The 12,467-nt window shown below is 32.8% G+C and overlaps 2 protein-coding genes across 2 annotated transcripts; one reads left to right on the top strand and one right to left on the bottom strand.

The window, feature by feature from the left end:
* Nucleotides 1-156: 156 nt before the first annotated feature.
* LOC120162294 (RING-H2 finger protein ATL52-like) lies at nt 157-1,350 on the bottom strand. The gene has a single exon (XM_039172462.1). It carries the CDS (start codon nt 1,279-1,281, stop codon nt 205-207), a length of 1,077 nt encoding a protein of 358 aa, XP_039028393.1. The 5' UTR covers nt 1,282-1,350; the 3' UTR covers nt 157-204.
* A 2,147-nt stretch (nt 1,351-3,497) lies between these two features.
* On the top strand, nt 3,498-9,252 carry LOC120162288 (protein SCAI). The gene is made up of 10 exons (XM_039172457.1): nt 3,498-3,844; nt 4,480-4,867; nt 5,319-5,525; nt 5,688-5,909; nt 6,720-6,786; nt 6,864-7,088; nt 7,729-7,820; nt 7,952-8,134; nt 8,215-8,351; nt 8,825-9,252. The coding sequence occupies exons 1-10, from the start codon at nt 3,708-3,710 to the stop codon at nt 9,048-9,050; spliced, it is 1,884 nt and encodes a 627-aa protein (XP_039028388.1). The 5' UTR covers nt 3,498-3,707; the 3' UTR covers nt 9,051-9,252.
* The last annotated feature ends 3,215 nt before the right edge of the window (nt 9,253-12,467 follow it).

The following is a 12,467-nucleotide window of genomic DNA, read 5'->3' as shown; positions in this document are numbered from 1 at the left end:
TATGTATTCGAGCTATAAATATGAAATCCTAACATAGAGGGAAGAAAACTGGTTTTGTATACACAGAGAAACTGACTTCACTCAATTTTGGTGAATTGAATTTTCTCGTTTTTCGTACAAATAAATTAAAAGAATTGCAGAAATTAAGATTTAGCTTCTAACATACCGGTTGCTTGTATACGTCGCTAGGTTTAACTGTTAAATTCAAGTTCTCTCTTTTTCAAGCCCGGGGAATATGCATCTTCCTGTAGAGATTGATCTCTTCATTGCTAGAGGACTTCTAACCAAATTGAAAACCCCATTTTTGTGATTCGATTTGCAACAATATTCCGTTGCATCGAATTGTTTTGAGGATCCAATCCCCATTGACGACTGCAAATGTTGTTCATCCTCGTCTTCCTCGCTGATGTGTAATATATCAGCAATGGACATCATTTGTCCATGTGAAAACACTGAAGAACTCATCGAAACGGACCTTCTTAAAGGTCGGTTTCGATCCCCATCTCGTTCGATTTCCAACACCGCCATGTCTCTAACATCTTCTTCACCGGCCGTTTTCCCACCGTCTTCATTAACGACGAGGCTAACAACAGCTTCTTCTCTAACACCACTTTCCAGATCCTGGATCACCGATATACCTTCATTCCTTTGCTGATACACACTTGCAGATACACCGACATTCCGGCCGGGACCTTCCTGGACCGTCGCGGCGATCACCGGTTGGTTGGTGAAGGCGATATTGGCGCGGCAAAGGGGACAACTAGAGTGTGATTTTAACCAAGTATCGATACATGGAACGTGAAAAGCATGGTTACATTTAGGCAACAATCTCAAACTCTCATCTTCCATGAACTCACTCAAACAAACCGAACAATCGGTTCCTTCGATCAAACCCTCGTTTTTCTTGAACTTGCAAACCGTAATAGCCTTAATAAGACTTTCATCTAACCCTTGTGAACCAGTTTGCCACCCATCGTGATTCGCTTCATCTCTGTTTTCATTGAAATCTAAGCTCGTATGACTCTGCCTACGCCTTCTGCAATACTTGGAGATGATCGTGTAGTAACTTACCAAGATGAATGCGCTCGCCAAGATCCCGATTAAGGCTATAATGAGAGGTGAGAAATCGGAGGAGGAATCGTATTCGGCGGGGAAAGGAGGTGGTGGTGGGAAAATAAAATAACACCATTGCGGGCAATACATACTACAAACACCTTGAGAACAATCTTTGAAAGTTTCATAGGGTGTCCAAGGATTTGGAGTGCTTGATGAAGAACTCATGTTTCAATACTCTTTGGATCCAAAGGAAAAAAAATGAATCAAAAAGAAAGCGGTGAAGGGGGGCTTAGAACGGGGTGTCCATCTCCTTATCTTCTGCTTTATCCTCTCATATTTATGTGCACAAAAATTAAATTATTATGATACAAAATACAATACAATATTTTAAAAAAATCACAATAATTATATAAATATTTTAGAATTTCTTAATATGAGAAAGAAGTTGTGAATTAGCTTAAGTACGTACCGTCTAAGCTTTGGTATTGGTTGGTGAAGTGTAGGTGAGTGGACTTGTTTAGAATCCCCATACATAACATCACCAACCGCCTTACCAATTGATTTTTGCCACGTTTTTGAAGAATACTACCATCTGATATCTGAATTAATTATGGTGAACAATGAAATTTTGCACAGACGATTATATCCCTTTTGGTGTGTAATTGCACAAATATAATATGTAGGCATTATTGGTAGATGGAAGGTAGCTTGATAAGAAAATAACCTAGAGTTACGGCTGCCGTTTTCAATATTTTTTAAAGGGATAGTGTAACTTATGTTTATATAATTGGATTAAACAAACTGGATATCAAATTCAATTTTACAATTAAATCCAAATATTTAACTGAAAAAGGTTAAATTAAATTATACTAGTATCTTTTAATTTTATAATAATCCAAAAATGTATTCAAAATTTAATATTAATTAAGAATAAAACAATATATTACAACGTTAACCGATACATCGGTGTGGATTTTATATGTTTGCATCAACATGATGTCACTTGTTTTCAAAATTATGAAGGCATAATCATCCAATAAAATTTGAAAACGATCCGGGCATATTTTTTATTAAAAAAATATGGAGGTTTGAGAATTATTTTAAGATATAAGTAATTTACTAAAATGTAAGTAGAATTTGTCACGAGAGAATGATAAGTTCTATAAAAATATATTAAAAAATAGAACTCATCATATAAGTCGAAAGAAAAATAATTATGTCCTCATAATTTTTTTTAATTATTTATTATATTTTATGGAATATATCATTTTTCCATAACAAATTTTACACATATTATAACAAATGATTTAGACCATAATATAATTCTTAAACACCTATATTTTTAATTTTTTATCTCGCATGGATTAGTTGGCCAACGAAGTCCATAACCATCCACTTTGTTTTATTATATGCAATGCAATTCTGAAGTGTTCTAATATAAGCCCAGAAGTGAATCAACAAAGCTACCAAAACAGTCCATGGGCTTTAAGATGCATACATCCATTGCCCAATGCTTTTGTCCTCTCCGGGTGAGGAATGGATCATATTTGATTAGACGCTCTTTTTAATTTTTTTTAATCGCAGCCCAAATATGCTTTGGATATGATATTGATTTTTATAATTTTTACTGGTAAGAGCATTTATATTGATTTTAAGTATCAATTAATAACTAATATCAAATTCAAACTTTAAAATTCGAATAATTCACTTATTTATATAGGATTAAAAATATATTATTTATAAACATAAGTTTAATTTTTTTGAATTAATAACTAGTATCCGATCTTTTAATCGACTAACCCAAGTCGGATTCTACAGAGGCAAGGGCGACCCTCATAACCCAATTTATTTCATTCACATATGTTAGAGTTTGAACTCTTGACCTTGCTTAATGAATCTAGTGTCTCATCTCACTGAACCAGTTGATTGTTAGTAGTTTAAATTTTTTATTGTAAACTATAATTCTTATACGATTTAACAAGATCAAATGTTATTTTTTAAGTAAGATTTAAAGTTTAGGTTAAGAGTGAATAAAATAAATCCACTTGAGTCTTTCGTTTTATAATATTTTTTATAATATTTCATATGTATTAATCAATAAATAAAACGTAAATAAATATTAAAATATCTTTATTATAAATTAGTATAATCTTTGCTATGCTTAATATATTTTTATATATCATAATAGTTTTTCTAGATATTATATATTTATATAAATTTTTATAGGTTAATGACACGTATTATAGGGACATTAGCATATCCTCTGTGTATATTTATATGGTATTGCTTATTATACTGCCATTTTTAACTTTAGCTATTTTTCCTTCTTTCTCTCTTAAAATTAAAATGAAAAAGAAAATCATTTGCAAGTAAATGTGAAGGAAATACGGCGGGGGGGGGGGAACCCTCACTAAATCACTGTGATCGTTAAATATCTTGAAGGGGAATAAAAAAAAATCCTCCCGAGTCATCTATCTTTTCCCGATCAAACTATAGATTCGCCCTCTTAATTTCGGTCTAATTACTTTGAAACCCAACCGATTAGATCATCGGAATAAATAAAGGACCTCCAATTCGGCCGGAGAGAGTCGGGGTCGCTGACACGTGAAGAAGCCGACGGAGCGCATTCGCAAGTCAAAAAGTAAAAGGAAATGTCGCAGCAGCAAATGAACAACAACAATAGCGGTAGTGGCAATATTCCGGTGAGCGAGAGGTATTGGACTTTAGTCGATAAAGCTGATAAGAAGTTTTCTAAGATCAGAGACTTGCCTTACTATGAGCGGAACAGGTATAGTATTTATATTTTTGTGAAAATTTTCTTTTATATTTATCATGTTTTTGACATTATGATTTCGAGCTTTTATTTCCTTTGATTTTTCCGCAATTTTCAAGGTAAATAAATTAAATTAGAGGAAAATAAATTTTAAAACCTATCTTCCCGAATGGTTTATTTAGAATGTTGAAACAAATTCTTTGACCATCTTCCGGAAGGCACCATTTGGTTGTTAATTTTGCCTTTTGTTTCTCTTTCTAGAAACAGAAAGCAAGAATGCATTTGGATGCGGACCTGAATTATGATTCCAACAGCTAAAACTTGAAGTTGCAACTAAATTCTGAGGAAAAAATGTTTATTTTTAATAAAATATCAAATAATTATGTTGAATTGATATTGCATTTTTTTCTTTCATTCATTTTTATTAATTATGGTTTTACTTTTACCACTTGCTTTTCCCTGTTAGGAATTATTTGGGAAGAAAATAGAGAAATGTAGAAAACGAGTCTTCAAACCAATAATCGAAGAGAAATTTAGTAACTTGTAAGCGTGTGGGTCTTTTACAGTGTAAATAAAACCATAAGTTGTGGAACATTCTTTGAAAGACAATTGAATGATGAATTTGGTATGTTTGGTTTTCTACTTTATAGGTACGATACATACTTTTACAAGGTATTCAAGGTCTACACTCAGCTGTGGAAGTTCCAGCAGGAAAATCGGCAGAAGATAGTGGAAGCAGGGCTTAAGAGATGGGAGATTGGCGAGATTGCGTCACGAATTGCTCAGCTTTATTATGGACAGTATATGCAAACAAGTGAAGCAAGTTACTTGTCTGAAGCCTATATCTTTTATGAGGCGATATTGACAAGGGAGTATTTCAAAGAGGGATCAATTCAGGATTTCAATCTTGCGAATAAACAATTGAGGTTTCTGGCTAGGTTTTTGATGGTGTGTTTGGTTCTAAACCGGAGAGAAATGGTCCATCAGTTAGTTAATCAGCTGAAGATGTTGGTTGATGAATGCAGGAGGACTTTTCAGGTTTATTATTATTGTTGTTTGATTGCTCCTTTTCACATTTTTTTTCTGGACGGGATTGAATTTTGAATCATGGAGGAAAGGGGTAATCATCACTGTTAGTAGTATATCATGGAATAACAATACATAGTAAACTTTAACATGGGGTTGGATGTTTGGGTTTGAATGAATGATGATATTTTATATTGTCGTCTGTACATCTGCCTTCTATTTAAAAAAAGAAAAACAAAAGGTGCCACTGAGAGTCAAGTAGTTTTTGAATGTTGAACTAACTGTAATACGATATTAGCTTTTTAAATATTTTTGGTTCCTGTCCTTTGGTCAAGGTTTCATTAGGTGTTAGATGTTTTTTAGGAACCTCCAAATTTCCCTTTAATATTCAGATTTGTCCTTTATTTGAATGGTAATGGTTATTTGTGTACAGATTAATGATTGTAATCCATCTTTTCTCCAGGACACTGACTTTAAAGAATGGAAGCTGGTGGTTCAGGAGATAGTAAGATTTTTGAAAGCTGACACTGCTTTTATGAATATCAGGCCTTTAAGGTATAGTCTTGTACTGGACCCCCATCCTGATGTTCTACCTCAGGTTGCTGCACCAGTTGCAAGAAAGAATTTGAGATTGCGAGATGCTGTGCTGAGCAGCTATCATCGTAACGAGGTTAGGGATTAAGATTTAAGGGTTTTCCTCTCTTTCTTTTTCATAAATGATATATATATATATATATAGCTTTAAAAGTTGAATTGTTTTTTGCCTTTGCCATATATAATGAATTAAAAATAGTCTGTAATCTATCTTTTTCTGCTGTTTATTCTTGATCAGGTCAAATTTTCAGAGCTCACCCTTGACACCTTTAGGATGCTTCAGTGCCTGGAATGGGAGCCCAGTGGTTCTTTCTACCTGTCAACTGGTGGTAAAAGTGGTCAGAATGGAGCCTTAGGATCTAGTCGCATTAACCACTCCCAAGATATTACTGATCCTACTTTGCCACCTAACCCGAGAAAAGCTGTATTATATCGACCATCACTAACACATTTTATTGCAGTAAGTTCAAAACCTCTATGATTAGATATTTTCTTCAGTTTGTAGTTTTGGGGTCGTTTATGTTGCTGTTGGCTGCCAAAACACTGCTTTTAGCAGCCAACCAATCCTAAGGCGTTTTGTTTTAAGGAAGTGGTTTACTATTATTATTAAAATAAGATGGCAATAGATTAAACTTTTTTTGGGGGACCAGTAAAGAATAAACTTTAATGAATTAAATATTTTTTGGAAAGAAAAATATAAGAGAGGGAGAGAAGAGCTGGAGTGTGGCTGTCGAGCTTTTAAATGGTTGTACATTTTAAATGATCAAGAGAATAACTGTATGAGTGATTGATTGGATGATGAATAACTTAAACTCGTTGCAATTTTTAAGAGAGGCCAAGTTGGTAAGACCTACTTAGGCTCTTGCTTTCTGTATTAGTACAGCGGAAGTGTAGGGATCCAAAAGAAAATGCAGTACTTGCAAGCTGCTCGTGAGGCATCAATTCTGGTTTATTTCGATAACATATCTAAGTAAATATTAATTGTAATTTGTGTATAGATCAAGGAGATTTTTACCTTGATAAATTGCTGTTTCTATGTCCATTAATGAGATAATTTCTCGCTCTTCATGGAATTAGAATTTACTGGGGGCTTTTTAGTTAACTACATGCCTTTTCTTGCATGTCAGGGGATATTGTAAAACACATATTTTTGAGACAATTGATGTAGCCTGTTTATGTAACTTACCTGCCAATTTCTACAATGAATAGGGGTTTTACTAATAAAACTGGGGCTGTGTGATGACTACCTTTCTGTACCTTCTGTGAGCAGGTTCTGGCAACTATCTGTGAAGAGCTCCCCCCTGATGGTGTTCTCTTGGTATATTTGTCAGCTTCAGGTGATCAGTTGTGGCTCCTGCTCCTGTTCATTATCATAATTGCAGCTGTTTATGCCATTTATAATAAAATGCTTCAGGAACAACTGGACATACATCGTCTCCCTCAGGTTCTGGGCCTTATACCAATACAACAGAGAATATTACAAGGGACTTCCAGTCTCATACAATTCACTCAGATGGAACCTCCACTTCATCTATGAGTTCACCAAGTGATAGCCCCAACCCTTCTGCTAGTGAAAACAAAGGGGATTTTATCAGTTCTCACACTGGTTGCTTGCAGTTTGGTAATCGTGGGAGTGGAGGTATTCACAAAATTTTAAGCAATTAGCAATCACTTATTCATAATCTACTATTGTATTCATTGTTTAGCTTATTTATGGTTTAATCTTTACTTGTGGGATGAATCAAAGAGATTGCATAAGTGATCAACCTCCTCAGAAATCCCTTCTCCATTATAAATTTGATGTTTCTTGTAAAGGCATAATTCATACCCATACACAATGGCAGTCAGTTGAGAACCTTGGGATCTTGTTCAATGATTCTCGTATTCTGTTGTAATGGTAGCAGGTGTTCATACTAGTTAATTTTAGGGTTTGGTTTTCTTTCAGTAGGCTTTATCAAACATGTCACATTATGTGAAAATGTAATATGCAGCATCTCTGCTATTTCTAATATTTTGTCAACCAATAAACATGCCAAGCATATTGTTTCTATGATTTTGAAACTTTCTTCCTGGCATGATCCATATGCTTAAGGACCTTCGTGGTCTTTAAGTTTCATATTTTTAATATTTATGTTTGTACTGGTCTTAGTCATTTTCCATTTGAGAATTATGTAAGTCCTCTGATAATGTGATATTACTTTATTCAGTCTTAACGCTGTTACCCTCGTGTGTGCTAGAATTATAAATGTTTGTATTGTCATCAACTAACTCATTTCCAGGATTGAACTGTATTTACCCAAGCGACTTGATTCCATTCACAAGAAGACCACTCTTCATAATAATTGAAAGCGATGTTAGTGAGGTGTTTAAGGCAAGTGTCGAACCATTTCTTGTTTATTGTTGACAACGTGTTTTGTGCATAATTTATAATAATACCTTCTCTTACCTTATTTTATGTATCAAACCCATGTCAGAGCTCATCTTGTCTTAAAACATCTGCAGGCTATTAGTGGAGCTGAGAAAGGAGAGCGAGCTGCATTGTTTTTATCCCCTAGCTGTTCATTTCCAATTAGCACCAGCGATTCTTCTCGTCACTCAGTTGGTAGCCTGTTCACCATTTTTCTAACAGCTCCGCTGCAGGCTTTTTGTCTGTTGCTTGGCATTTCAGGCTCTGATGTGGAAATGGTAAGGAACAAATCTTCTGTTTGGCATATTTGTTTGTCCTTTTATTTTGTTTGGTATATTAACTTGTGGGAATTTCCCAGGACACATATGAACATGCTGAGAGCCTGCTTTCTTCGTCATTGAATGACTGGGGCCTGACTTTGGCAACATCAGATAACCTTGATCCTGTCTGGGCACAGATTCTTAGAGATCCATTCCTACGGCGGTTTCTTCTTAGGTAATTCCGTGTTCTATTGTGAGGGTTGAAATATTTAGGGAAGCCCATGCTCCATGGTAAAGGATCTCTATTTGACTAGTTTTCTCTTTAATGTAGTGGTATAATGAGTCCTTTTTTAATGTTTTTGAAAAACTTTAACTTGGTTTTTTCTAGTGTTGAAATTGAACCAGATCAGCTAATTGAAGTGGTTGGACTGTTAACAGGCAATTTAATTGGCCTGGTACACTGTATGAAACGTTCATTAACTAAGTCAGTTGAAAACCATTTCTATATATATTCCTCAATCCCTCTTATTTATATTAATGAGATTTTAAACTTTATCCTTCTAGTTTTATAGTAAATACAATACCATTAAGACAAGTAGAACAACCCAGCACCATTGTCTTGCATTTGCATGTAGGACTTGTAAGCAAGATCCTTTGGCATTTTGCGGTAGATTTCCGGTTAAAACTTAGTTTCTCTCCGATTTGCAGATTTGTTTTTTGTCGGGCAGTATTGACATTGTTTGTGCAAACATACAACAAGAAGGAATTCCATCCCGAATGTATGCCAGCTCTTCCGAACTCTGTTTCGTCAATGACGAATGCCTCCCAAACCGCTGTTCTGCAGCTGGCTAAAACGTTCCATGCAACCAAACGGTTTGTTTTCACAGAAGCAATTTCACTTCCCGATCATATAAACAGTGGTATGGAGTCTTGATTTTTTTTTTCTTACTCAAAAGTTGGATTATCCATAAATATATGTGAATTTACGTCTGTTTGAGTTGAAAACCGAGTGTTTAATGATTGAAATCTCGAGTGCATGCATGTTCATTCCTATGGTCATTGTTTGCGTGTATGTCTGTAAAAATAGAAATGGATTTGAAGGATGTTTTTGTAATGTAATGACGAAAGGTTCATTTTTGAAACCTGGCCAGCTATGGCTTTGATTTCTATCTATATTCTTTTGAAGTTCATTTTACTGTTTAAGATTATATGGTTTCATAATTTAATATAAATATAGATACATATTCATTGAAAAATCGATCTAAACTGAACTATTATCTTATTGTACTCATCTGAATTGAAAATTCCTTATTTAAATGGGATTCAATTGAATCGAAGTTTATTAGAGCCTCGGACAAAATCTAGGAGCAAAGGTGAAAGCAAAGACACATGGAACTACCCTGACACAATCCAGTTCCATTTGGTGGAAATTTGTTGACACATTCTCTGTTGCATAAATCATTTACACAATTTGCAAGCACAAACGGAACAGCGCATACACTTCCTTCTCCTTGAGCCATTATCCCATTTCCTGTATTTACAGAGTTATAATTATTTGCCTTAATACAGAAAATGAAATATTATCGTTTCTTGACAAAATCAGATCAAATATATTTTACCAGCAGCAAAGCCGAGGATAACGACAATAAGGATGACCGACTTCTGCAAATTCTCCATGCCTAAATTTCTTCCTTTAAGAATCAGTTATGTTGAACACGAAAATCAAGTAAGATCGTCGATGGGAACACAATAGCAATTAGCAAAGCTCATTGGATTTGACATTATATAGCTTAAATTGGGGGTAGGTAAGGGGGATAGCTGAAGTAGGAGTAAGACAATCTTTATCTTTGTTAGATTTAGTTATTGTACAGAAGGAAAGGTATCTTCACAATTGATTTAGTTTCTAAGTTTGTTTAGGCTTAGTTTGGTTAGACTAAACAAAATTTTAACTTATAAAAAATTAGCTGAATATATATATATATATATATATATATTTGGAAATTGATATGAACTTGTTAATTGCTGGGCATATTTTGGAGTTTTGGTCAAAATCAAACCAACATATCTTTATACTACGTATGGTAATTTAAGCAGAAATTCCTGCATCTTATCGTTTTAGCATATTCAATTAATTTGGACACAATCTGATTAACTAAGAGATAAATTGTGAATTAAAAGTTTGATGTATTTAAGCGTTTTCCTTTGTTTTGCACAGATGGCGATGACTCAAAAAAACACAGCAACAGCTCATTAACTGAGCTTGCTCAAGGTGAGAAAGTGGTGTTTGGGGTTTTATTTTGGTTGAGTTGTGGAATTATATGTGACTGGAGTAAAACAGGTGTGATTTGCATTTTCTTTTTATCATCGGAATTTATTTATGTGTTATCCATCATTTGGAGTTAGGCTAAACTACCGACACAACTCACGACTACATCAAAAGGAAGAGGTGGTATAAGTGAAGGTTTTGATGCTACCCAATATAATCCTGATTTTCTTTTAAATAGATTTTAATTACAATCAAGAGATCTTTCATTAATTTAACATATTATATTACTCTTTTGATAACAACTAATGAAACAATATTTATTTTATAATAAAATTTAATATTTTATATTTATACTATATCTTTTAAAAAATCATTATTTTACATAGTTTAATCACTATTTTTAAATTTTATTTGGATTTATATTTTAATATCATTCTATTTCTCATGTAAATTAATAAAAAAAAATTCATAAGATGAATAAATATATAATTTCAAATTTAATAAATTTTATTTACTTTAATCTCTGACTGGTTAATCAATATTAATCTTAAAGTTTGATATTTTTTTTAATTTGTTCTCTAAATTTAGAATCTTTGCGAGATGTGATGATACAACTTATGCGGCATATCACTTAAAAAAATTTATTCAGAGATTAAACTAAAAAAACAACAAATTCAAGGGTTAAATACTATTTATGTACTTAAATTTTCCAAATTCCAAAATGTTTTAAATTTACGGTAATCTCAAAAATCCATAAAATAAAAAGGGTAAATTATGTATTTAAGTCACCCACCTATTCATGAGATTTTATTTTGGTCACCCAATAAATTTTCTAAATCATAAATAACATTATGTTTTGGTTCTGTTTTGGTCATTCATCACTAAAAAATTAATAATAATACCAACATATCATCATAAGATAATGGTGCATCATCATTTAAAAATAAAAATTATCACGTCAACAATTTTATTTATTACTTAACAACGGAAGATCAAATCAAAATAAAAATATATCATTACGTATAATTTAAAGACTAATTTACCCTATGAAAATAGTAATAAACATTACGAATTACATTCGACGGCTAAAGTGTAATTGGCGAATTTAACGAAGACCCCCACCTAAAGCATTTTCAGAGGACAAGGAAAAACAAGAGAAGAATCTTCACCCGGCTTGTTTGAAGCTTACTAGAAAGTATTGATCACTTGTGCTTCCTCAAAGCGGAGAAGAGCGGGTAAAGAAGACATCCAAAAATTATAATCATGGAGCACTCTTATTCTTATTAATTCTACTGGCTTCTTCAAATTTCCTTCTTTCAGTCTTTGCTAAACCTCGTAATTCAATCACTGTAAACCCACTCTCCATTTCTTTCTTTTTGTTGATATTATATGCCATCCTTGCATGACTTGTTTTTATGGAAATTTCATAGGATGCTGAGATTAAGAAAAACAAGAGTCAATGTTATGCCGATATCGACAGGTGGTTTTCTTTTTCTGATTTAATTTTGGGTCTTTCTAATTTTCTTCATTTAGGCTGAATTTCTACTTATTCGGACAGAAGCAAATCTGGGTTTTTATAAGCTGAATTTCTACACCCTATGCCCACTTCTCCAAATCCACCCTAATTTTCTATTTTCTTCCACTTCTCCAAATCCACCCTAATTTTCTATTTTCTTCAAGTATTATGGATTGTTTTTTTTTTTCTTCTTGTTAAGCCTTGCTATTGTTATTGGATCAAACTTAAGTGTTGATCTGATTAACTTGATAAGGTCACTTTTTTATATTATATTATATTTTATATAAATAAATATGATTCTTATAAAAAATTATTTAAAAATACAACTAATTATATATTAAATATATTTTTTCTTAAAAATTAGATAATGTAAAAATTAAAATATTTTTATATTTTTATTAAATATTTATAGTTTAATATTAAATTTTAACTTATTAAAAAAACATATATCACATGAACAATTCGATAAAATATGCATCCAAATAATCTTATATTCATTCAACTAAACATTATAATCTTATATTCTTACTAAACAAACTTAATAATGTAATACAACATTCCTTTAGTAA

The sequence above is a fragment of the Hibiscus syriacus genome, unplaced genomic scaffold, assembly GCF_006381635.1.
Source record: "Hibiscus syriacus cultivar Baekdansim isolate YM2019G1 unplaced genomic scaffold, ASM638163v2 tig00111402_pilon, whole genome shotgun sequence".
NCBI classification, from domain to species: Eukaryota; Viridiplantae; Streptophyta; class Magnoliopsida; order Malvales; family Malvaceae; genus Hibiscus; species Hibiscus syriacus.
This window is presented reverse-complemented; position numbering and strand designations above follow the sequence as displayed.

What these genes read in the sequence shown, in the direction of transcription:
- LOC120162294 (XM_039172462.1), bottom strand. Translation starts at nt 1,281, where the DNA reads ATGAGTTCTTCATCAAGCACTCCAAATCCTTGGACACCCTATGAAACT.
- LOC120162288 (XM_039172457.1), top strand. Translation starts at nt 3,708, where the DNA reads ATGTCGCAGCAGCAAATGAACAACAACAATAGCGGTAGTGGCAATATT. An exon ending in AATGCAGGAGGACTTTTCAG is followed by an intron (nt 4,868 to 5,318) that starts GTTTATTATTAT and finishes TCTTTTCTCCAG; the next exon opens with GACACTGACTTTAAAGAATG. An exon ending in CTACGGCGGTTTCTTCTTAG is followed by an intron (nt 8,352 to 8,824) that starts GTAATTCCGTGT and finishes TCCGATTTGCAG; the next exon opens with ATTTGTTTTTTGTCGGGCAG.